This window comes from Podarcis bocagei (assembly GCF_964188305.1).
Source record: "Podarcis bocagei genome assembly, chromosome: Z".
NCBI lineage: Eukaryota > Metazoa > Chordata > Lepidosauria > Squamata > Lacertidae > Podarcis > Podarcis bocagei.
The window spans coordinates 41,630,660-41,657,771 of record NC_138140.1 but is presented as its reverse complement, the minus strand read 5'-3'; the positions used below and the strand labels follow the sequence as shown (position 1 = coordinate 41,657,771).

The window sequence follows — 27,112 nt, the reverse complement described above, 5'->3', positions numbered from 1 at the left end:
TGCAGTGTGTCCTGTACCAGAGCTCTGTAGTGTAATTTACTATAGTTTAGGCCTAAAAATAACTGATTTGATGGGTGGGGGCAAAAAAAGTACTCCTCTGGCTTTTAAAAAATACTCTTATTGTTGGGTATCACTCAGGAACTAAACTAATATTTGCACATCTGAGGAAGTGTGCATCCACACGAAAGCTAATACCCAGAACAAACGTAGTTGGTCTCTAAGGTGCTACTGGACAATTTTTTATTTTTTATTTTTATTTTGACTGTGTCAGACTAACACGGCTACCTACCTGAATCTAATATTTGCACAGATTTACTCCTGATTTGTTAAATTTGTACAGTATTTATGAAAGAGACAGCCACTCCCCTTTAGAAAACCATCCTGACAAATAAATGTACAATGTCTGGGACTAAGAAATGTAACTGGCTAGAGACTAATGCCCTGGTGTGTTGATTTATTCAGTATTTCATCTACTCTTCCTCCTTCCCTCGCTGGCTTTCCTTTGCATGCTCATGCATTTGTTAGTAGAATACAAATAAAATAGAAAATTTGATTTGTCTCTTGGCATGATTCCAAGGAGGCTGCATTTGGGTTTCTGATCATTAAAGCAGGCCTGGCCCGAGGGAGAACATACCACTGTGTGAGCTTTATGTAGTAATAGATTGGACAGCTCTTACAAAACCCTTTTCTTGTCTGTGTAAGAGCAAAAGTCGACTCTAATGCTCAGTTGTACGGTGGAGCTGCTCTGTGATATTTGCTAGTTTTTGACTTTTTAAAAGAAGCTCTAACAAAAAACAAACAAACATGCGAAACAGAAGAAGCATTAGTTAGTTAGTTAGTTAGCTCCTCCCAGATATATTTGGGCTACCAACTATCATGCTAGGGAAATGGGTTGCAATTTAAAACTCAGGAGCCTGATTCCCTCAGATATTGCCTATTTGTCTTAGAAATACACAGTTCTTCAGAGAGGATGTATTTCTTTCTTTATGGGCTTCTAAGCAAAGGCAGGGAGACAATATACAGCCTTGCCATACTCCTTTCCCAATTTTGAACCAATCAGTTGTTCCATATCCAGTTCTAACTGTAGCTTCTTGTCCCACATAGAGATTTCTCAGGAGACAGATGAGGTGATCAGGCACTCCCATTTCTTTAAGAGCTTGCCATAGTTTGCTGTGGTCGACACAGTCAAAGGCTTTTGCATAGTCAATGAAGCAGAAGTAGATGTCTTTCTGGAACTCTCTAGCTTTCTCCATAATCCAGCGCATGTTTGCAATTTGGTCTCTGGTTCCTCTGCCTCTTCTAAATCCAGCTTGCACTTCTGGGAGTTCTCGGTCCACATACTGCTTGAGCCTTCCTTGTAGAATTTTAAGCATAACCTTGCTAGCATGTGAAATGAGTGAAATTGTGCGGTAGTTGGAGCATTCTTTGGCACTGCCTTTCTTTGGGATTGGGATGTAGACTGATCTTCTCCAATCCTCTGGCCACTGCTGAGTTTTCCAAACTAGCTGGCATATTGAGTGTAGCACCTTAACAGCATCATCTTTTAAAATTTTAAACAGTTCAGCTGGAATACCATCACTTCCAATGGCCTTGTTATTTGCAGTGCTTTCTAAGGCCCATTTGACTTCACTCTCCAGGATGTCTGGCTCAAGGTCAGCAACCACACTACCTGGGGTGTACGAGACATCCATATCTTTCTGGTATAATTCCTCTGTGTATTCTTGCCACCTCTTCTTGATGTCTTCTGCTTCAGTTAGGTCTTTACCACTTTTGTCCTTTATTATGGTAATCTTTGTACGAAATGTTCCTTTCATATTTCCAATTTTCTTGAACAGATCTCTGGTTCTTCCCATTCTGTTGCTTTCCTCTATTTCTTTGCATTGCTCGTTTAAGAAGGCCTTCTTGTCTCTCCTTGCTATTCTTTGGAAATCTGCATTCAATTTCCTGTATCTTTCACTATCTCCCTCGCATTTTGCTTGCCTTCTCTCCCCCACTATTTGTAAGGCCTCGTTGGACAGCCACTTTGCTTTCTTGCATTTCTTTTTCATTGGGATGGTTTTAGTTGCTGCCTCCTGTATAATGTTGCAAGCCTCCACCCATAGTTCTTCAGGCACTCTGTCCAGCAAATCTAAATCCTTAAACCTGTTCCTCACTTCCACTGTGTATTCAAAAGGGATTTGGTTTAGATTGTATCTTACCTGTCCAGTGGTTTTTCCTACTTTCTTCAGTTTAAGCTTGAATTTTGCTATAAGAAGCTGATGATCTGAGCCACAGTCAGCTCCAGGTCTTGTTTTTGCTGACTGTATAGAGCTTCTCCATCTTTGGCTGCAGAGAATATAATCAATCTGATTTCAAATTCATCATGCGAAAGGCTGGGCTGGATGAATCCCAAGCCGGAATTAAGATTGCCGGAAGAAATATCAACAACCTCAGATATGCAGATGACACAACCTTGATGGCAGAAAGTGAAGAGGAATTAAAGAACCTTTTAATGAGGGTGAAAGAGGAGAGTGCAAAATATGGTCTGAAGCTCAACATCAAAAAAACGAAGATCATGGCCACTGGGCCCATCACCTCCTGGCAAATAGAAGGGGAAGAAATGGAGGCAGTGAGAGATTTTACTTTCTTGGGCTCCATGATCACTGCAGATGGTGACAGCAGTCACGAAATTAAAAGACGCCTGCTCCTTGGGAGAAAGGCGATGGCAAACCTAGACAACATCTTAAAAAGCAGAGACATCACCTTGCCAACAAAGGTCCGTATAGTAAAAGCCATGGTTTTCCCAGTAGTGATGTATGGAAGTGAGAGCTGGACCATAAAGAAGGCTGATCGCCGAAGAATTGATGCTTTTGAATTATGGTGCTGGAGGAGACTCTTGAGAGTCCCATGGACTGCAAGGAGATCAAACCTCTCCATTCTGAAGGAAATCAGCCCTGAGCGCTCACTGGAAGGACAGATCGTGAAGCTGAGGCTCCAATACTTTGGCCACCTCATGAGAAGAGAAGACTCCCTGGAAAAGACCCTGATGTTGGGAAAGATGGAGGGCACAAGGAGAAGGGGACGACAGAGAATGAGATGGTTGGATGGTGTTCTTGAAGCTACCAGCATGAGTTTGATCAAACTGCGGGAGGCAGTGGAGGACAGGAGTGCCTGGCGTGCTCTGGTCCATGGGGTCACGAAGAGTCGGACACGACTAAACGACTAAACAACAAACAACAAAGCAAAGGCAGTCGTTTTTAGGACAAAATAATGTTATAGGGTTTGTGTAGCTGCTGGGAGCGTAGATCAAGTGCATCCTCAACTTGGGCCACATCCACACCATACATTTAAAGCACTTTATACAGCCATGGCGTCCCCCAAAGAATTATGGGAGCTGTAGTTTGTTAAGGGTGCTGAGAGTTGTTAGAAGACTCCCATTCTCCTCCCAGAGCTAAAGTTCCCAGAGTGGTTTAGCAGTTGTTCTTCTTCCCAGGGTACCTTTAGGAAGGGAATAGGGGGTCTACTAAGAACTCTCAGCACCCTTAGGAAACTGCAGCTCCCAGGATCCTTTTGGGGAGGCCATCACTGTTTAAAGTGCTTTAAATGTATGGTTTGGCTGTGGCTTTGAAGACAACATTCCACCATTTAGTTTAGTAGAAGTGAAAGAGGAGATAAAGGGAATGTTTTGAGAGGTTGCCACCCAGTGTCCATAGGGTTGTATCCTATAGTATGGGATGGGGTTGGGGGAAGGAGGGTTAGTGATTTGTGGGTTTTTTGTTATTGTTTTTAGTATTTTCTGTGTTTTTATCTTGTATTTTTATGCTGTCAAATGCCCTGAGATCTAAGACTGAAGGGTGGTATACAAATTAAATAAATAATAGTTCTATGCATAGTAGACCCACTGAAGTTAATAGACATGGCTAACTTAGGCCCATTAATTCCTATGGGTCTACTCTGAGTAGTACTTGGTTTGCTACAACCCATTACTTTTCATATTAGCCTTTAACTCAGAGTTGGTATGTTGTAGCACAGTAGTCGTCAACTTTTTCAGAACCCACCTTCAACCTTAGCTGCAGCCATACTATTAAAATCATACACATCCTTCTTTCTCTGTGTGTTCCTGCTTCTCCCTCTTCTCTGGTTCATACATAATGCTAAGCCATGGTTTGTTTAGCCAAACTATGGTTATTCTGAATGTGTAAACCCAGCCCAGCAGACTGTTGTTTATTGTCTACCAACAAACATAAAGCAAAGCCATAGGTTGTTGATGGCTCACAAACCATTAGTTATTTTAACTACGATATGATATGGTGTCTGAATCCAACAGCCTTGTTTAATCATGGTTTGTTAGGTCACCCACCATAGACGTTGGTCAGGCAAGACTAGCTGGATATAAGCTATGGCTGGTTCATTCATCTGTGAAATGACTCGTGGTTTGTTGAATAAATCATGGTTCAAACCAAGCATGGTTCAAACCAAATGTGACTTGTTGCACAAATTAAGCCTCAGTCTCTCCCCACACTCACATGTAACATTCCTGGTTCAAACCATAGTTTTAAGGTGCAGGAATGAGCCTAAGCTCAAGTACTTTCTCTCTTTGTCTTCCCTTCCCTCCTTGGCTACAGAGGAAAACGTTTGTTAAAGCACAACTTGCTGTAATGTCTGAGCTTTCATGGGCTTCATGGGTTTCAAAGCCATGTCTTTGGATAAACGTGAATAGCATTTCTGCATCTACACAATCAGTAATCCCCACTCTAACACTTGGACTCAGAGTCAGTAAATTCTGAACAGACAAAGAAAACACAGCATTCAGGTGCCTACAGTCTAGATATCAGCATTAAGCCTGTGGGGGACTTGGTACTATGGCACCCTGTGTGAGGCCAAATCTTGGCACCCCCTCCTGTCCTCAGACTACCTTCCCAAAGGCAGTTAAGGAGGTGCCCACCTTTGAGAAGGAGGCTTGAGGATTTGGCTGGGTCCCAGAGCCCTCCTACCTCCTTCCCCAAACTGGGAAAGTGGTAACTTGGTTTTGGGGAAGAGACAAGGAACTATAGGACCCTGTCAGAGCCTCATGCCTCCTTCCCAAAGCCCAGTGCCTTGCTTACCTGGCTTTCAGATTGTGCCCCCATTAATTAATTAATGGAATTTGCTGTCACAAGGTCTGGTGGCAGCCACTGGCATCTCTCGAAAAGAAGACTATATGAGCCCTATTCGGACTCCCCCACCATCCCCATTTTTCCAGCACTCATAAGTCAGAAAGCATGTTTCTGAGTGGAGAGACGTTCTGGAGAGAATCCACTTCCCATGTGGGGTGGAGTTGCTACACTAGCCTTCCAGAAGGAGGGTCAGTGTTACTTACTGGGAGGAAGAGGGCTGAGGCAGTCGGGAGACTGGTGCAGTGACTTTGTACCATGCCACCCTCCCCTGCCTCGCTTCTGTCCCTGCCAGCAAGCAACAGCAACCCACCAGCTGGGAACCTAGCCCAGTGGCTCTTCCCCAGCCGCTGAGAAGCTACTGCGGTAGCCACAGAGGTTCACTGCACAATTTAGAATCCTGCATAATCAGGGTTCTAAATCACATGGGGAGTCTCCAGCTAATTTTGTCAACTCTGAATATTCAACTACAAAGAAATAGAATGCCGACCACAGAAAGCAATATATTCAGAATATAGGCAAATCTCTAATTTTGAAGAGTTGGGTTTTCTTTTCTTTTTTAAGTCTTTCTCTGAAATAAATTCAATTCACTGGCAAAAAAAATAATAATCATTTAGAGATCTTACCCTTCCTACAAACAGGAATGTTTATCAGATTTATAACCTCAATAAGAACGGTAATTCTGAACCGTATGAGAAAGCAGTGAAAGTGGTGTGTTTTCGTTGTTTTCCTAAGGAAAAAAAAACAGATTTATTGCTGGCTACATATTTGAGTTAATAGAAAATACAGTCCAGAGAGATGTAATTCATGGTCGCTGTGCTTTTAACACCAGACAGCCTATATTGGCTAGCTCATTGTTTAACAAAGAAAAAGAAGAAAACTGCAAGCAAAAAGAGGACAGAAAGAGATGTTATATAGAATATATTTGGTTTATAGCTAGAAAGATGTCATGAATAGACCCTGCACCTAATGAGGCCTTGAATTTTGTTTTACGGGAGTGGTTTCCAACTTTACTTGGCGAATCTGTGCCACACATCAAGTTAAAAAGTTAAAACAAACCTATGACCCAGGAAAAAGGGATAAGAGTATAAGAAGCTATCTTACACCCAGTGCTTTTTTCTGGGGAGGGGGACGCATACCCCTAAACATTTTTTGAATCTTTGTATTTTTGTCCATTTACTATATTTATTTTTCCCAATTTGAACTATAAAATGGTGGTTTTCTTGAGTCAAAATGAAAGTACCTCTAAACATTTATTTAGGGGGGGGGGGAGCATTGCTTACACCAAGTCAGACCATTGGCCCAACTAGGCTAGTATTGTCTATGCTGAATAGCAGTAGCTCTCCAGCATCTCACTAATAGGCCATTCCCAGCCCCATCTGGAGATGCTGGGGATTGAACCTGGGACCTTCTGCATGCAAAACAAGTGCTCTAACCCTGAGAAAGAGCAGAGGCAAAGCAGCCAGGCATGCAGCCTAGGTCCATTGCCAGGTGAGTGGGCTCTTTGCCTTCTGTCCAGGTATGTCACACATCAGAACTGGATCCTCCAATCTGTGCTGACCCTCCTGGTAGCTGCTCTACGGCAGGTACCAGAAGTCATGTTACCTTCTCTCTCATGCTCACCTGCCCACTCTTGCTCTGGAGCTGCTGAAAGTTCCTGCCCCAAATATCTGGAAGGCAACAGGTTGGGGAAGGCTGGCATAGATGCAACATGGTTGTGGGCAACACCTCCCATCACTCCTAACCATTGGACATGTTGGCTGGACCATGGGAGTTGGATCCAAAACAACTGGAGGGCAGCAGGTTCGATGCCCTGATGTAGATGGATGCTGAGCTATATGGATGAGTATAAGGCAGCTCCCTATAACATTGCAACAGATGGTAATACCTCACAAAAACCACTGCATATTGAAAGGTGAAAGATGTGGTAAAATAAATAAACACTATAGAAGGAAGGGGAGGAAAAGTGCTAGTAGACACAATTTCCAAAAGCACCAAAAATAATTTTGAGAGGAATTGGTGAAGAATGACAGAGAGGAAGGGATCATTTGGGTCTCCCAAATAGGGGCTACAGGAGGAAGAGATCTCCCTGAGATCGGCATAGTTAATATGGAATAAGATGACCCAGCAGATCTACATACACAGATGACACTTTATTGTTGCTGTTGTTGGTTTTATTTTGTTGTGGACTAGTCTCTTGTTAAGCCTCCATGAATATTGCTCGTCATCGAAAGGCAATATAAAGGTAAATGTGAATGTAAAGGAAAGCAAATCTTTATTGTTACAGTCAATGACCAGCATGAATATGAAGGAAAATGTAAACCCCTTCTTCCACCTGTGTCAACAATTATGTAATTACAAAATGAAGTTTGACATCTCCAGGGATGTGAGCTAGTTAGGGTGACTACTCCAGGCTGAAAAATAAATGAACACAGGGAGCAAAACTGCGTCTGAAGCTGTTACTAAAATGCAGTTTGTCAAACTGTCTCCTTTGCATCTTCTTCAGTACACATCTGCACTGACCCACGATGCCATACTAGTCATAGCAGAAGCTTTCCGGTACCTCCGAAGGCAGCGTGTTGATGTCTCCCGGAGAGGTAGTGCTGGAGATTGCCTAGCAAACCCTGCTGTGCCTTGGAGCCAAGGGATTGATATAGAAAGAGCACTGAAAATGGTAAGGACAAAAGCAATGACGACACCAACCTAAATCCTAATGTAATTGGCTACAGAGGTTATCTTTAGGGGATCCGGGAAATGTGTTTGACTGTGCATGCAACTGTAAACTACACAACCTGGCTTTGCCATGCAAAATGTATTGCCTTTATTTTACCTGATACCTTACAATCTCATGTAAACAGGTTGTCTGTATTCAGACCAGGGGTGCCAACTTGAATAAAATATCAGGGGGGCCCAAGTATGTTCCACCCCACATAATCAATCACATGACGCTGTGCATGGAAACCATTTTAATGGTGATACCCATCAACTTTGGCACCCCCAGTCCCTTCAAAGATATTAGGGGGGGCACAAAGGGACCACTACCCCTAGGAGCTGGCTCCTATGATTCAGGCTGTGTTGAACACAATTCCCTGGAAAATCTACACTACCATCTTTGTTGACATTTTGTATGTATAATGTAGATATTTATTTAAATACAAGAAGACAGGTCCCTGCCTCGAAGAACATACAAGCTAAAATTCAGCATGGGGAAAACAATGGAAGAAAGGAAGAAGGAATAGATTGGGAGAAGATTATTTCAGTTGCATGTACTTAGGCTTAGCAGCAAATGAGCATGAGAACTAGGGAGTTGTGCCAAATGAGCGTGAGAATCAGGGAGTTGAAAGAAACAAGAGAGGTTGTACCTGTGTTGTAGAAAAGGGTCACAGCTTGAAGTACCTACTTTGCACACAAAAGGCCCTGACAATAGCTGACCAGGTGCCTATGTGAAACCTGCAAGCAGAATATTAGGACAACTGTACTCTTCCACTCATGTTTCCCCAGCAAATGAGAACCACTGCCCATTGGTTGCTGTAGAGAATAATGAGCTAGATGGACCAATTGGTCTGATTCAGCAGAAGGCAACATCCTATGTCAGCATTGCTTAAGTCAAGGGTAGCCAATGTGGAGTCCTCCACATATTGCAGGAGTACAACCCTCATCATCCCTGACCATTAGCCATACCATCTAGGACTGATAGGGGTTGAATTCCAACAACATATGGAAGGCACCACATCATCTCCCCCTAATGTAGATGCTCTGGATGGCAGTTCCAAGTAGACAAGTCTGCAAGAGAGACAGGAGGTTATTATTGTTTACTATTCACAGCGCACGGGACGCGGATGGTGCTGTGGTGTAAACCACTGAGCCTAGGGCTTGCCAATCAGAAGGCAGCGGTTTGAACCCTGCATCGGGGTGAGCTCCCGTTGCTCGGTCCCAGCTCCTGCCAACCTAGCAGTTCGAAAGCACATCAAAGTGCAAGTAGATAAATAGGTACCACTCTGGTGGGAAGGTAAACAGCATTGTTGGGGGGTGTTAAGTTCCCAGGGAACTGTGGCCATTGAAGGGGCAAATGTGTTGTGGTTGTACCACCCCAGAAGCAATAAATTCCTCTTCGGAAGATTGGCTGCTGGAGTGAAAGCATGTCCAGTAGATTGCAAATATTTCAGATCTGTGGGCATCTTATTCCTTTCAATGACAATATGTTGTGATTTATCACTGCTAAGGTTCAAGTGCAAGGAATGACAGGAAATATCCAATTTGACACCTACGGACGTAGAACTAATTATACAATTGATGTTTATGAAATGAGACCTGGAGGACCACGGAAGGTAAGCCACACATGGGTAAATGTGTATTTACTCTCCCAGCTCAGCCCTGCTTCTACCATGAGTTTAACATAGAAGAAAAGATCAGCTGAAAAACAGAAATATTTTAATAGAGCCATTGGGGACAAGCAGACTTCAGACTTGTGGGGGCTTCATTTTTATTTTGTTAATAATTTTTTAAAAACCAGTTTTCCTTTATAAATTTACAAATCTTACAACAATATATAATATGCATAAAACCATTAAAAGCAATAAATAGCATATAAGAATGTAAGAAGAGCCTCAGGTGCCTATAGAAAGCCCCAATGCAGGATCTGAGAGCAACAGTGCTCTCCGCACTTATGGCTGCATTGGAGGGGGGGTGGACTAGATGACCCTTGGTACCCCTTCCAACTCTACATTACTATGGTTCTATGATTCCCAGAAACTGATATTCAGGGCTATACTGCCTCTGACAACAATGTGGGATCAGTTACCTCACCTTTCCTTGGTGTCTGGCCTCCTCAGATGGGATATGACTGAGAGTGCCCTTGAGATGCACTTACTTTATACTGGATTCCAGGATTTTAGGGTTGAATCTCTAGCCGCCTGGAATCAGTTGCTAACTGAATTTAGACAAGTACCCAGTGTTGTGGTGCTTAGGTGCCTACTGAAGCTGTTTTTGTTTGAGAAGGCTTTCCATGAAGTGTGACCCTGTTATTTATGAAATAATCAATTGTTTTATTGCTTTTGTGGTTTGTAGGAATGGTTTTAACTGTATTCGGAAATTTGTTTGGTTTTGTATTTTATGTTAGTTTAACCTTGTTCTACACTGCTTTGATGGCCTAGGCTAGAATGCAGTTTATAAATTTGTGAAATAAAATAAATGAGATTAAAAGCCTCACCTGTAGGTCTCTGCAATCCTTTAAGGTAAACAGGTGGTGAAAGCCATGTGCCACTTAATACTGGTCTGGTATGGATCAGGACCCTGCTGGATCAGGACCCATCACAGCGGCCAACAAAATGCCCATGGGAAACCCACAAGCAAGACCTGAACACAACAACACTCTCCCCTCCTGTGATTTCCAGCAAGGGTTATTAAAAATGGGGGGGGGGGGCAGGGCATCAAACCAAGGGCTTCTCCACACTTGCCTTTTCTCCACTTCGGAGCAAACAGCAATCCCCCCCCCAAAAAAAAACCAAATTGCCACATGTTTCACTTGTTGTTTGCTCCAACTGAGCTTTAAAGAGTGGATTTTCATGGGGAAAGCTCCAGGGCAAAAAAAGAAGAAGAGCACTCAGACATGGAGCTTTAAAGCAAGGATCTGTGCCTGGAAAGAGCAGAGCAAAAAGAAAAGTGTAGATAAGCCCTAGATCTAAAAAGCTTAAGTTACAGGAAGGGAGATTTTGGTTGATTGTTAGGAGTCATGCCTTCAAGGTAAGAGGGGTTCATCAATGGGACCAATTAGCTAGAGGGCTGGCGGGTTCTGCCTCACTGCAGCTCTTGAAGCAGAGGCTGTATAGCCATGTGTTGCACTGCCCTCTAGGTTCCCTACATCAAGCAGTGGATTGGAGTACAACACACACACACACACACACACACACACACACACACACACACACACACCAATCTGTAATGAACGATTGATTGAATGAATGGAGGAAGCACATATTAAATAACATTAAGAATGGGTATCTGCAAATGTTCTCTTGATGCACAACCCTTATTGCAAGACATATCAAAAAGAGAGGGAAAGCACTCCTAAAAAAATAAATACTGTACCTTTAACAAAAACCCTTTGAATGTTTTTTTGCATGTGTGTCTTGTGCTAATTTATGTAAAGCACCAGGAGTGCCAATCAGCAGGGCTGTCATTATCCCCACAGTGGCCCAATGGATTGCATGGAGTGGCTGGTGAAATATTAACACAGTTGAAATGCAACGTGCTAATTTGGCTGTGTTCTCTTCAATTACAGGCTGGTTACTGGAATGAATATGAGAGGTTTGTGCCAGCAGTAGACCCCACAGTCTCCAACGACACTTCCTCTGTCGAGAACAGGACCATCGTGGTCACAACCATCCTTGTAAGTTCCAGAGCAGCCGGTTTGTAACTAGCAAATAGAAGTCTTAGAAAAGGATCATTCTTGCCAAAAGTGTATAAATCAGTCGTGCTTCTCCTTTAGTTATCTCCTTTCTAACCTCAAGAAGCCCCAAACACTTTACCATTGCCTTGTACGGTATGGGAGGTGCCAAAAAGACCCATAGCTCTGCATTGGGAGAGTCTTTCCCGCCCCCTCTAAGGAATAAACCCTACACAAATCCAGAGTAGAGTCTCTAAGACAGTTGGGTGGCGCCTTGTACGCCTCCTTTCAGCAACTCCTTCGGCCAAGGTGGTGCTTTCTTTGGGACAACATCAGCAAGGCCAAGAGGTGGGTCTTGTCATCTGGGCAACCCAGGTCCTCCATACATTCTGCCCAGGTTTGCACCCCAGGGAGGTCACTTAGGTGCTGCTAATGCAACAGTTTGATTTCACCCCCAGAGGCACACTCCACTGTCTCTAGAGGCAGATGGCAGCCAACAATGGCAAGGGGTTTTCTTCAAGGTAAAAGCTAATCCAAACATGGCCCATTATGCTCCCATCTCAGCTTACTTCCAGCATTTCTGAGATAGTGCTGCAGATGAAGATGGACACCTGCAAACTAGGGAGAGGAGAAAAATTTGGTTCAGGTCACAGTTAAAGGCAGACCTCCCCTATTTGCATTTGGAGAACAATGCAGTTCTCCAGCCAAGTAATGTGTACACAACTGTATGCTTGGTAAAGCATGCATTGAGACGCATACATTAGTGGAAACAATACAAAAAAATACATTTGGAAAAATAAAACAATGTATGTTTTAGATAAAATTGCATACGAATGTGTATGCACTTAGAAGAAATTCACCCTAATTTCATGAGGACTTTAAAAACTGGAATTTGCAAACTGGTGTAGGAATATGGGGAGCTGAACTTAAGATTGAAAAAATGAGAAACAGAGAAAACATAATTTGCAGGTTTTCCCGTCTCTGCTGCACACACACACACCCTGCAGACTCTGGGCACATTTTTAATAGAAGATGTATATTAAAACTGCGGTGGGGAGGACTTTGGTTTTTGTTTTCACCCCCTGTCATTTTACAGGAAGCACCCTACGTGATGCGCAAGCAATCTCCTGACCAAAAGGGAGGAAATGAAAAATACGAAGGATATTGTGTTGATCTAGCTTATGAAATAGCAAAGCACGTTGGGATAAAATATGAATTATCCATTGTTCCCGATGGGAAATATGGAGCAAGGGATCCTGACACTAAAATGTGGAATGGCATGGTGGGTGAGCTGGTCTATGGGGTAAGTTGCCATTGAACTTTTGTGCATATATTGTGGTTTTGCTTATGATTGAATGGTCAACAAAGCCAAGCAGGGCCCAATTTCTATCACCTATATTGGCAAAGCTCCATAGATGTGTATGCAGGTACATAAATGTGCAAAGAAAGGAAGAAATATCACTTTGGGATATACAGTACTGTGGTGAATGTCCAAAACATGGGCATGATGTTTCTCTTTGTCTGTCACCTATTGACCATTCTCAGTTACATGACTTCATCATTTCAAGCATTCACTCAAATTTTCTTTAGGACAGCTACAAATTTGGTGAACCTGAAAAAAATAGTATTATGGCGGTATAGCTGTCACGGCTACTCCTTTCCCAAGAATTCCACCATCCTGCATAGGATTCCATGACGGTTAAACCAAGTAACATCTATAATGTAGAGATATTTGTATTTGTTGTATGCAAAACTGTTTGCATTGTCTGCCTCCTTCCACCAAAAACTACATTATTCCTCCCAACATCCAGTATGACAATATGGATGTTATCTTGTCTTTGCACTGCAATGAATGGGGTGGAATAATGGAAAGCAAATATTGGGGGGGCGGTGTTTAATCAATTACATATTGCTTACAGACTGAAAGCATGAACAGCAGCAAATGCCAATTGTTTTCACCGGAATGATTTATGTTATGGCCATCAGACAAACAAGTGAACATTGCTCCTGTTTCTGTTTTCATGGGAATTCTCTGACATCCTTATGTAGAGGTGACCTTAGCAGGTTTAAAGGGATCTTAGACAGAAGAAGAAGAGAGTAAGCATTTTGCCTTCTTGACTGAAAACAGGACAAGAAGTGATTGTTTCAAATTATAGAGAGGTAGGCTTAGGTTAACCAAGAGGGAGAGCTTCCCGGATATAAAAGCTCTTGAGCGATTAAAGAAATGGAGTGGAAGCCAAGACCACCCTGTTCTGTTCTGGCTCTGCGGTTGACTTGCTGAGTGATGTTTGACCATGTAGTTAACCTCAAGGAGCCTGACATTTTACCCGCGGTAAAATGTGGATGAATGATACAAGCTCAGTCTCACCCAGCAAGGATTTTGTAAAACACCTGGAGACTTCATGATGAAAATGTTCTTGCCCAGTGTGAAAAGCTATTCCTCTCCACTCAAATTGGAGCCATCCCTGCTTCTGTGAGCACATCAGCAACCATCATCTGGGTTGGCGATCGTTCAATCATCTCAGCTGCCAGGAGGAGAAAGTAGACTTAACGGTGTTATGTTATACATGTTGTTTACTCCAAAGTAAGCCCCAGTTTCTTCAGCAGGACATAAATATGTGTGAAATAGCCTTAGTCATTTTAGTGCTGAGGCAGGTAATATGCACTTTGGTCAGCAACATCTGATGTGTTATTTGCAGATTATACATTAAGTAGAATTACATGGTAAAGTGTTTCTTGGAGTGGTTATCACTCTGGGATGCAGGTATATATATATATATGAGAGAATATATATATATATATATATGAGAGAATGCCTGCTGGATGAGGCAAATGTCCCATCTAGTCCAGCATCCTGTTCTCACAGTGGCCAGAAAAGAAATTTGTAAGGATTAGGGGATTTTTATGCTTTAGCAAGGTCTGTATCTGACAATGGAGCACAGCAACTCTTCTCGGTAGGTTTTACCCCTATAAGGCAGTTGCAGTGGCTGAAGATCCCCACCTTCCCACAGCTGCCCAGATATCCTCCTTCCCCATGTCTTCCCCAGCAATCTGAGACTTTGCCAATGTGCTTGTCTCTGCTCCTCCCTCTTCATACATCTTCTGGTTCTGGGAGACGAGGGCAAGAGGGGAGCTCACCACAGCAGGAGGGAGAGACACCCTGGCTAATCTCTGCCTCTTCACCCACTTCTTCTCCAGCTTCTGCTTCTCCCTCTGATTCTGGACTGCCACAGCCTCTCCCAGCTCACTAAGCCCTGTTACGCCTTCAGCTTCCGGCAACTCCTCTCCCCAGTCTTCTCCCTCTGACCCCACCACCACTCTCCAGGCTCAGAGCTATCTTCCCTTGCGGGTCCCCCAGCTGGTGCCTCCTACCATTCCTGTGTCCATTCAGTCCATGACACCAGACACACACACACATACACACACACACCTCTATCCTCCATCTAGGGAAGCAAGAAGCATTATCAGAATTCTATGCAGGCAAAACAAAACAAAAACCCAAGGAGGGTGTGGCCTGTGGAAGAAAGGCCTGGAGAGCTGTGGGGATGAGGCTCCCATTCCCTGAACTAGGGGTCCTCCCCCTTCATTGGGCCCTGACAGACATCCAGGGGCGCCGACTTATAAAAAATATTGGGGGAGCCCATGAATAATAAATAATGAATAATAAATGAAAGCTCATGAATAATAAATAAACTCATGAATATGCAAATAAAGTGGCGCCGCCTCCTCGTGAGCAAATATTAATCAGCTGCGAGGGAAATTGGGTGGAGCTTTTGCTCGGGAGGGAGGGCAGGAGGCATGCAGCCCGACCCTGTGCATTTTGGGCTGGGGGAGGGGCGGCGGTGGCGCTCTGCTGGAGGGGCGCCCGAGATTATTGGGGGGCGGAGCCCCCCCAAACGAATTTTTGAGGGGGCTCGGGCCCCCTCAGGCCCCATGGAGTCGGCGCCTATGCAGACATCTGAATATTGTCCAACACAAAGTGATTTCCCCAGAACTGCTCAGTTAGCACCAGCTCCGAGTTTTGGCCAAGATATTCTCAACAGGCCCATTTTCTCTTTGGCATTGCAACCGCTGCCCCTTCCTTCACTTGCCAGTCTGCCAAACTGTCCTAAGGGAGAGCAGAAGACAGGTAGATGTGATGCTTCTGCATCTCCTAACAGACTGCCTGCTCAGAAAAGGCAGGTGAGTAGGTAGCAGCAATGAAGAGGAGAGGAGGCTGAGCCCGGGGGCTCCAAAGGTTGACAGAGGGGTAGCCTGCATGGGTGTGGACCTTAGCAGCAACATGACAATGCTGAACCCTGGTGCTCTGTGCTCCGTGCAATTCGGTATCCATAACTCTTGGATTCTCCCCTCCCGCTAGCCACATCTAACCTACTTTTCTCATGACCACACTGGCAATATCATTTCAGTTTGGGATCTGCTTACATGTCGCCCTACAGCAGATGCATCCAGTGAATGATAAAAGGGTTTGCAAACAACGAAATCTCCGTGCAAAAGCCAGCCTTCTGTAGGGTAGTTCGTCTCAGTTCAGAAATCTCCCTTGATCTTCTGGGATTAGTACAACTCAGAAGGCTGTTGTTCTGATGTGTTGCAGAGAGCCTCGGGTGTGTTACGTGAACATGATTGCACTTCTCAACCTCTCTCCACAGGGAGCACAATAGCTCTGAGTGTAAGGCTGGCAATGATACTGTGGGTTTTTTTAACAAAACAGGAAGGCAGACTTCTCTGCCTGAGCAGATCTGGACTTTCACATTGCTGATGAACAAAGGTGGATTGATCATGTTTTCATTCATATGTCAGGTCCATTCTACTTTTGCATCAATCTGTTTTTTTATCATAAAAAATGTGTTTAAATAAGTACTTTACACATGTATTTTATCACAACCTTTTTTCTCAAAAAAAAATTTTAACTGGTTATCTCAATATGGACATTTCTTAAAGTACTGTTTCCTCAAATATGTTTCTTTCTCTTCTTTTGCACATTTTGGTGTGCAACTGAGAGCTGTATTGAAAAATTTGGAGAAATGTGAAATCCAAAGGGAAATTACCGTATTTTTTGCACCATAACACTCACTTTTTTCCTCCTAGAAAGTAAGGGGAAATGTCTGTGCGTGTTATGGAGGGAATGCCTACGGGCGGCATGCCTACGGATTTTCCTCCTCTAAAAACTATGTGCGTGTTATGGTCGGGTGCGTGTTATAGAGCGAAAAATACGGTACTTTCCAAACCATGTAGTTTATGTTTGTGTGACTGGTTTTGAATTTATTAATTTTTTTATTAAACATATATCTTGCCCTTCTTTCTAAAGGAGCACAGGCACCCAGCAAACCTTCCTCTGATAACAAAAAGCAATTTAAAATATAATTTAAACATTTAAAAACTTTTATGTTTTGACAACTGCTTATAAGCCTGCTTGGCAAGGAAACCCATTGTGCCAAAGAGCCCTCCAGAGCCTGAATCTGGCATTACTTCTGCTTCTCTTTTTCCTTGCCAGCCAGTTGCTCCAGCTACTTTTCCCCAGCACTCAAATACAGGGCCAGCCCACCCTTGAGGCGAGGCAAGGTGATTGCCTCAGGCTGCAAGATCTACAGGGACAGCAGGTCCAGATGTAGATCTTTCTTCCCTCCTTGCTCCTGATGTTGATCTGCACTCACCCTTTCTTCCCTGGCAGGGACGGAGGCACCATTTTGTGGTTTGCATCAGGTGCCAAATTGTCTTGAGCTAGCCCTGAAGCACAGCTCCTTTAGCTCTTATTTATTATACAGTTATAGGGGCCATGAATTGGCCAAAATATGGGGAGAGCCTAGGGTAGGGCTTGTGACCCCTGGCCCTGGTACCTTTTCCCATATAATTCAGCGCTGTTGTTCTGCCCTCAAAGTAAGGTTCCAGATGCATTTTTACTGCATGGGGAAACAGATGCAGGGGGAGGTTGCAAGGGAAACATAATAGGTGGGAGGATTAAGCTCCCTCCTTTCTGTTACTCTTTTTACTGCAAATCATGCCCTTTCCCCCAATTTGCAGTTTTTTCTGCTGCCAAATATGTAATTTGCTCCTAATATGCTTGATCATCCCATGGTCTGCAGCACTTAAGTACAGTGGTACCTCGGGTTACATACGCTTCAGGTTACATACGCTTCAGGTTACAGACTCCGCTAACCCAGAAATAGTACCTCGGGTTAAGAACTTTGCTTCAGGATGAGAACAGAAATCGTGTGGCGTGGCAGCAGCGGGAGGCCCCATTAGCTAAAGTGGTGCTTCAGGTTAAGTACAGTTTCAGGTTAAGAACGGACTTAACCCGAGGTACCACTGTAGCCCCAAGTTGGGTGCATTTGCTTAGACAAAATTTTACCTTGACAAGAAGGAAAGGAAGGAAGGAAGAAAATACATCAGGAAATAAATCAGGAAATTGGTAAGCAAATACTAGGGAACCTGCCACATTCTGCAATCTGGAAAGGTGACTCCTTTAACCTTGATATGAATTATGCAAATAGGCACATTTTTCCTTTTGCTTGCTTTGCATAATGTATTCTCTTACTCCTTGTCCTTGAGAGGGGGAAGGGATGGGTTGATGGGACCTAGAGCTCATCTCTGATTATTCAGCTACTCTTCTGGATTTAAGCAGACACTTTGCCGTACATTTCCAAGCTTATCTCCACACCCATAAGGACTAGAACCTTTGCTTTCTGTATTTAAATGAAAGCTGAACTTTGCCCCTCGTGGCCTTAAGGATTAGAGTTTAAAAAAAAAATTAAGACAGCCGTCACTCAATCTACTATGACTTGCACCAGAGCCAGGGGAAGGGAGTGTGCAGTTTGGTTCCTTCCACACTCCCTTTTTCATACCATTATTCTTCACAGAATAATGAAATTCACACTCATTTTTCCCCCACCGCCAGCAATGGAGAGGCAGAAACATATGGCAGTTCATAGGGGCAGGGGGCTTAATAATAAAATGCCCACAAGGCCATTTGAAGATGAGCTCCCCTATAAAACAGTTCATTATGGCAAATACACTTTTCATTCAAAAGATGGCTTTACTTTCTCTCAGGAGCTTAGGAGCCTGTCAGAAAAGTCAAGGGCAAAAAGTTTTTGCATTTCTCCAATGCCCCTGTGTGTCTTGTCTGGAAAAATGATTGTCTTATTTTGTATGCACGGTATTAATTTTGAATAACTATGCTACCAGCAACAGCAACAGCAGCAAGGAATGGGATCTGAAGGAAGCCTGGTCTGTTGTGAAGTCAGTTCCTGCAACAGCCATGCTGAGCGGTTGCATAATTCATTATTTTGCCTTCTGTTTGTCCACTGTGTGCTTAAACTGTCACAGCAGACAAGTGGCTCCCTCGAAGCTGGCCAGGCAGTCTAGCTGATGCTTATCCACATTGCGGCTTCTTCTGATGTTGCCTTAGTGGCGTGAGCACTGCAGCAGTGTGCGTCCCTCACAGAGCAAAGCTGGAAATTTGTGTCTCTTTCCCCAGAAGTTGCTCTTGCATACGTCTGGAATAACCTAAAGGCGCAAATATGTCCTTCCCAGCTGATACAATGGAATGGCCAGACAGTCCATAATTTGCCAGATGAGCCCTAATTAAGAACATAAGAAGAGTTCCATCTAGTCCATTGCCTTGTTTCCCACAGTGGCCAATGGGAAGCCTTCAAGCATAGCTTGAAGACAACAGCCTTCTCTCCCTGCTGTTGCTCCCTAGCAAGAGCCATTCAGTGGTATACTGCATTTAAACATGGAAGCTCCATCTAGGCATCATGATGAACAGCTATGTGTTTCCCTTTAAATCCCTGTTACTTTGTTCAAAACCTACCTTTTGCATAAAGCACCCCCCCCAATTAATTTTATTACCTTTTATTTATTTTATACCTTTCCTTTCTTCAGTCATGGAAACCAAGGCACCGCTTAGTGTCAGCAATGGGGTGGCCTCACTTTCCTTCAGACCATTATCCCCAGCCAACAGGGCCTCAAGGACAATAGGAGTTGTAGTCCAAAATCATCAGGAGGTCACCAGGTTGAGGAAGGCTGTGTTTGCACATTTATTAAGTGTATAGAGCACAGGGTAAGACTCAGATTCTGAAATGAAACTTCCCAGCATCCTCCTGCCACCCCTGGCACTGTTCATAGCATTAAAAATGTAGGTTCATGTCTTCGTGCAAAGACCTGGCTATCTTGATTACCTTGGCAGAAAGCATTCATCCTTTTTTTATAAGCTATTTCAATTTGGGTACAGATCCTCTTCCCTAGTGAGTTCTCACCTCCTTCAACATCTTTTGAACAATTGTTTCAATATCAAATCTGTGTCAGAGTCATGCATAACCTCATTTTTACCCTATTTTTGAGACTTTGCCTCTTGGGGTCAGTTTCTGCTTTCACTTGAAAGCATTGGACCATTTTGCCTGTGGGTCTTCACTACATTGTGGGCCCTCTCCCAAACATTATTGGGTTGGCATGTGTGTGTGCTTTAGGGGGGCTGGGGTGGAGCAGAATGCCAGAACTTGACTTGGTGTCAAACACCTTAAATAGCAACTGAACGGGATGGTGTTCTCCCCCACCAAAACTAAGAAAGGAAAAAAGGCAGTAGGCTGCATACATTCTGCAAAAGTGCAGAACGATAACAGGAGATAGCATTAACCACAGAACACAAACTTCCTGATTCTTTTTTTATTTCTAGCCTTTGTGCTCCAAAGATTGGCTTGAAGATGTTTGAGCAATAACTGGGGGATTCCTAGATGCTAGAAGAGTGGCGGCAGGATAAGCTTTCCACACTTTCAAAACATATGGGCACTTATACTGATTATTATAGCTCTGTCTTGGGGATCACTGAAGTACTGTATGTGAAGCAATGTAAGGAATCATGAGGGGTATAAATTACCTAAGAACTACTGAGATATAATATGTGTGAGGTGTTGGCGTGGGTGGCTTTTAAAGAGGATTAGACAAATTCATGGGAGATAAAGCTCTCGCTGGCCGCAGACCTCAATGGCTAAGTTCTACCTACATAGTTAGGAGGCAAGTGGGGAGAGAACTATTGTGCTCAGCTGCTGCTTCCAGAGTAAGAACAGCATGCGGGAATAGATGGGCTCTTATGGCACCCTCCCCTCTTGCAATTTCCAAGAACTGGTATTCAGATACACACTGCCTCCAATACTGCTGAAGGTGCATAGCAATTGTAGCCATTAACCACTGCTGGCTTTATCCTCCACGAGTGTATCTAATCCTCATTTAATGCCATGCAGCCTTTGCCTCCATGGTGCCCTCCATAGGTTTTGGCTGAGGGTGATAGGAATTGGAGGTCACCAAGTTAGCAGAAAGGCTGATCTATATATAAATGCCTTTTGTTTTTATGCAAAGATGGCAGGGATACCTGGCTGTAATTCTCTCTTCTCTTTTCTGTGTGTTGTCTTTTCAGAGAGCAGACATTGCAGTTGCCCCGCTGACTATAACTTTGGTCCGAGAAGAAGTCATAGACTTTTCCAAGCCATTTATGAGCCTGGGCATTTCCATCATGATCAAGAAGCCCCAAAAGTCTAAACCGGGGGTCTTCTCCTTCCTGGATCCTCTGGCCTATGAAATTTGGATGTGTATAGTCTTTGCTTACATTGGAGTCAGCGTGGTTCTGTTCCTAGTCAGCAGATTCAGCCCTTACGAGTGGCATTTGGAGGACAACCAGGAAGAACCACGAGACCCTCAGAACCCTCCTGACCCTCCAAATGAGTTTGGAATATTTAACAGCCTTTGGTTTTCCCTGGGTGCCTTTATGCAGCAAGGATGCGATATTTCTCCAAGGTTTGTTTTTTTTCCACCCCATATCACACTCCCATCACCTTTTTGCATTTTATGGTCGTTGGCTGATGCCATGGTGCATATATGCTTCTTTCTCAAACATGCTTTCCAAATTTTTATTTTGACATTCCATCCAATGCTAAGCTTCCTCCATCAAGCCACAATTGCTTGCCGGCGTTCGCCCTTGAAAAGAAACGTTTGTGACGGGCATTGCTTTTCAATGCCTCTCATCCGTGCATCACTGCCAGAACTTATATACACCATGTTGAGACTGTAAAATGCATCGGGTTTTTACATCTTTCAGCAATACTTGGAGGGTTACCGTGTTTTTGCTGCATCTCTCATTTTACGGTCATCTGCTTGGTGCATATAACACTTTGATTTCTGCTTTGCAAAACAAGAACCAATGCCTTTGCAAAGCCACACATGCAACAGCATTTTAAAAATAAAAATAGAAACCCTCTATGCTGCTCACCATTATTCACACTAGCTTTTTAAGTTTTCGTCATGCCTTCATCTTCTTGTCTTTTTTCCCTCTCATCCATGACTTACGTTGTTATCTGATATTCATTCCTTCATACACATCCTCCAGAACTGTTATGTCTTGCCTTGTGTACATGTTGTTCTGAAAAACAAATTTGCTCGGATCTCCCAGTCTTTTAAACATAGGTCAGAGCCTTGACTGACAACGTTACGTTGGGACACGTCAGGGAAACTAGATAAATGCAGATTGAATGTAAGTTGGTGTGGGACAGCAAAACAAAACAAAAAATTCAAATAGCCAACTTACATTAAAAAAATGTATCATTTCCAATCTCTAGAAGTACAAGGGTTAAAGCTTTTGAAATAATGCAAAGAGGAGGCCTCTTTGTGAGGCCTGCTCCTCACCACTCATTATGGCTACAGCCCCAATCCATATTGTCTTTGCAACAAAGGCTGCCATGTTTCAGATCTTCTTTTTCATTTAAAAAAATAATAAATCTTATTTGTATTAGCTCTTGGTATGGCATATCTCAGCAATCCTACGGAAAGAGGCAATGCTTTTGAATTTTAAAGACACTTTTAAAAAGCCTTTTAGTAACAGCTTTACAAAACTGGAGATCTACCTTCAGGCAATGTCCACATTAGTGTGTCCTGTGCCAAGAAAAGTACAGTGGTATCTCGGGTTATGAACTTAATTCATTTCAGAGGTCCGTTCTTAACTCAAAACTGTTCTTAACCAGAGGTGCACTTTCACTAATGGGGCTTCCTGCCACCGCCGCGCGATTTTCGCTCTCATCCTACAGCAAAGTTCTCAAACTGAGGTACTACTTCCGGGTTAGCAGAGTTTGTAACCCGAAGTGTTTGTAACCCGAAGCTTTTGTAACCTGAGTTACCACTGTACTCAATTAACTGAAGTTCTGCTCCCTCCTAGCAGAAGGCAGGCCCCCCCCCAATGATTTCTGAACTTAAGGGGGCAATCTCCTAAAAAAAAGCTCAACAAATTCGGCTGCTCCCCCTAACAAAAATCCTATTACTGGCTACTCCCATGATCCGAAAGATTTTCTGCTTGTCCGATGCTTTCTAGACACAGGTCTGAACAGTTTTCGGTTGCTCCCCCTGCCCCCACTATATACTGCCCACAAACATCAATTCAGTTTTTCTGTGGGTTGCTGTTTGCTCCAATTGAGCTTAAAAAAGCAGGTTTTCACAGGGAAAGCTCCTGAGCAAAAAAATAAAAAGGGGGGGGGACTCATAAACAGAGCCTTAAAGCCTGGAATGAGCAGGGAAAAGGCAAGTGTGGATGAGCGCTAAGTCTGAATGAGCCCTTATTCATTGAGACTGAACTGTGCAAACACAAAAGCTTTTTAACAGAAGCGTGTTGCAATGTATTGATGAAATCTGAGAAGGGAGCATGGACATAGCCAGGATTTTGGGGGTGGGGTGGGCAGGCCTTTTGTTGGGGGGGCAGAACCTCAGGTAGCTATGTATTTTTATTGATTGGGAGGGCAGCTGCCCCTCCCTGCCTCCCCCTTGGCTATACCCATGGAAGGGAGATTTATGTTGTTTCTCTGATGAAATTGCCCCCCGCTCTATTGAAAGCTACTTTTTGTCAGGCCAGGCTATGTAGACCACAGTTGTCCACTCTCAGTGGTAGCCAGAGGAGGATGCTCAATTAGGGCAAATGGGGCACTGCCCCACCAATTTCAGTCTTCTTTCAGCAATCTCCACCTGTCTGCCTTCTTATTTGCAACTATTCCAGAGAAATAGCACTGCCCATCAATTTCTCCACCGTAAGTCTTGCCCTTGTAGGATTTAACAAGTAGGAGGATGGAAGCAAAAGGAGAATTAGTTGGTTCTGCCTGCCATTTATTATGACTCTGCCTATCATTAGCTCTGGCTCCACCTACTGCTGGTCTCTCTACCTTGCACCCTCCCAGTCCCATTGAGTACCAGCCACCAGTAGCTCTCCAGAATCCTGTCACCTGGTTCCTGAAACTTCCAGCTGAAGATGCCTGGGATTCATGTAGAGCAGGGGTCAGCAAACTTTTTCAGCAGGCGGCCTGTTCGCTGTCCCTCAGACCTTGTGGGGGGCCGGACTATATTTTGGGGATAAAAATAAACGAATTCCTATGCCCCACAAATAACCCAGAGATGCATTTAAAATGAAAGCACACATTCTACTCATGTAAAAACATGCTGATTCCTGGACCATCCATGGGCCGGATTAAGAAGGTGATTGGGCCGGATCCGGCCCCTGGACCTTAGTTTGCCTACCCATGAGGTAGAGACCTGCATGCAGATGGTGAAACAGAGTTGCCATGAGTCCTACTTTGCATGAGTCCTACTATTTGAAGTGCTTCTCCTTTTCCCGTGCCTAGAAAGTATGGCCCCGAGTGGCTTTCCACTTGTGCTGGGCTTTCTAGACATGGGTCTCAGTGGTTTTGCCTTTGCCCTGCTGCTTCTCCCTGGAAAACCCACTCTTTAGCACCAAATGGGAACAAAAGGCAATATGTAGAAACCCCGGTTGCTATTTGTTCTGATTCAACACTAAACCATGGGTTTCTCCAGTGGAACAAGATGGGGATGAACCCCAGATTGAGTTTAAAAGTAAAGAGCCATTAGAAGGGAGATCTAGGACCTTGAAGTTACACATCAACAGTTAGCACCTAGGTAGCAGGTTCAACATGCAAACAAGTCCCCTGTTCACTGTCTTCCCCAATATGGGAAGTTACATGATATTTCATATGCAATGCTATATCCTATTTTCTCCCCTTTTTTGGCCATACCTATGTGGCTACCCTAGCACATGTGCTGTCAGTCAGCGCTTTTTTCCTGGGGGTATTCAAGGCTATGCAGTGCCAGCACCTATTTTTAAGAAAAGAAAAGAAAAGAAAAGCACTAGTTCAAAGTGTGGTTCTTACTGTAACGACTTCATGGTGAGTACCAGCACCATTTTTCCAGAAGAAAAGCACTGCTGTCAGCGTGTAATGATCTCTCCCTTTCATTGCTATTAGTTGCAGAGTGGGAGTCAGGTGCCCTCTTGCACCTATTTCCCCATCTTCAAGGACTAACGATAGCTTCAGGGATGGGTTTTTTAGGAGACCGATATAATATTTGCAAGAACGAAAGATCAAGACTGTGGATCTAGGTGACAAAGAGTACTGATGAAATTAAATGGGACTGGACCAGAATTCACACAAAGTCGTGACTGCATGTTTGTTATAGTCACATTAAGATCCAAACCTTATGATCTGTCCAGCTGTTCATGTGCAGTGCCTCTATAAGGATTTGTTGATGGCCAAACAAATTTCTGTCATAATACCCTTCTGTATATGAGTAGCTTATAGCCTCCTTCATGTGCCCGTGTGCTTTGTAGTTTAACCCTGAAACCTGTAATGAGACCCTGCCTCTCTGCTTGCTGTTAAGATAGTGTGTAGTGATAGCATTTAAATTGCTGTTGACCATGTGTTCACCCATTAAAGGACCGGGAAAATAAGCATGAGGCATCACATGGAAAGCTGCAGGCTTTATGTTTATTTCCACTAGACCTGTTTTTCAGCTGTAAATAGAATCCCATAGGATTTCTGTTAGGCTCTTTAGATGACTCTTAACATGTTCAGCAATCTCTGTTTTGCATAATGAATGGGACATTTTCTCTCCTTATCAGCGTCCCAATTTTGGATGCTTCAAGAAGGCCTATGAAAGATAAAGTTGCTGTAATATACATATCAGTCTATGAGTAGCTAATGTTATTAAAGTTCCCAACCCACTCTCGGCTGCTCCCCATGCCTGGAGATTAGTGGGGGGGAGGGGGGCCCAATTCAAGAAAGCCCAACATTTTGTCAGTAATTAGCACTGTGTTGTGGCCAAACCACACAACGAAACATCAGAAGATTTACCCACAATTCAATACAAGTAATTAATATTTTATTTGTGCAGAAGAACATTTCTGCCTCTGCCTTTCAGCTCAGAGGGGTCCCCAAGGCAATTCATAATAATAAAATATAAATAAATGTACAATATGACAATAAAAATTGTAGATACATTTTTTAAAATAACAAATGCCAGAGAGCATTAAAGGAGAAGTGAATGAAACAGAATATGTAGTGGGATTTAAAACACATAGTAAACCAACTTGTAGAAATAAGGGGGGGGGAGGCTTGTCTGCCTGTCCAAAAGCAATAAGAAAGGGGACAGCCCAGGCCTCTCTAAGGAAGCAATTCCACAGTCTAGGTGCTGCAACTGAGAAGGCCCTGTCCTATATCAGAAAACAAACCAGAATGCTTTCTTAGCATTACATGTAAACCAATGCTAATGGCTTGTTTCTCTCTATACATACCACAGGAATGCTCCATATTATATTCTTCTTGTGGTTTGAAGAAGAGAAACAATGAGCATCGGTTAGCACATAATGGCTTGTTTCAGTATGGCATAGCAAAGGGAGGCAGGTTGGCATGATTTGAGTAGCATGCATGCACCAGCATGCTTGCTCATTCCTGGTAAGCCATAGTTTTTAAACATTGGTTCACCATTATGTGCAAACCAGACCAATGATTCTTATTGCTAAAGAGACAATCCACTTTTGAAGCAGAACAGACGCATGTTCCTTCAGCAGTGGGAACTGCTCAGGGGTGGAGGACAATGAGCCAAACCTCTGCTGCACATACTTCCCACCCACCCACCCACAATTGCATACCCTTCCTGTGGATCCCAGCCACTGCTCTGTAAATGTGAAGAAGCTGAACAAGGTTTTCATTTGTTCAGAAGATACTGAGCCTATAGTCCGTTTTTTAATATCACTAGTTAAAGGAGTTTAAGTCCTCCAGTGTGAGTTTTGTTGGAGTACATTTATGGAATGAAAGCATGCAGAGCTGTTAGACAGACAAGAATTCTGGGAGAGACTTCACTGTTGGACTTCCTGACCTAGACTCTTTCAAGTTGCCTTTGTGTGAAACAGCCAGAACACCTAATGCCTAGTTAGACCTATAATAGGTGAGTATTTGGTGTGGAAATTCCTGAGCGTATGTCCTTACTTAATTTTGGATTTTTAGCTGGAATGAGCTACTCACTGCATTGGATTCTTCATGAGAATTAGCATTTGTCCAGGAAATTGAGTTCTGTTAGATGATAATGATTATCATTCATTCACTCATTCATTCGTTTTATATTCCACCCTTCCTCCCAAAGGAGCATAGGACAGCAAACATATCAATAATAATAAAAATGTAAAATAGTATAAAACATTCTAAAAACAGATAAAATAAGGCCACATTTCTGTGGGATGCTTCACACAGTACATTTTTTTAGGTGCACACCTAGGATTTTCTCA

At 43.4% G+C, this 27,112-nt stretch overlaps 1 protein-coding gene across 12 annotated transcripts in view; it reads left to right on the top strand.

The window, feature by feature from the left end:
* The window catches only part of GRIA3 (glutamate ionotropic receptor AMPA type subunit 3), a 219,331-nt gene that overhangs the window by 114,154 nt on the left and 78,065 nt on the right, over positions 1-27,112 (top strand). For all 12 annotated transcript variants that reach the window (XR_014003986.1, XM_081178988.1, XM_081178989.1 and 9 more), the window contains 5 exons: positions 7,639-7,806; positions 9,356-9,460; positions 11,413-11,520; positions 12,614-12,820; positions 20,927-21,303. Coding sequence is in view for 11 of the 12 variants with exons in the window: in XM_081178988.1 (XP_081035114.1) it covers positions 7,639-7,806; positions 9,356-9,460; positions 11,413-11,520; positions 12,614-12,820; positions 20,927-21,303 (965 nt within the window). In the remaining variant the exon portion in view is untranslated. The remainder of the gene's footprint in view (positions 1-7,638; positions 7,807-9,355; positions 9,461-11,412; positions 11,521-12,613; positions 12,821-20,926; positions 21,304-27,112) is intronic.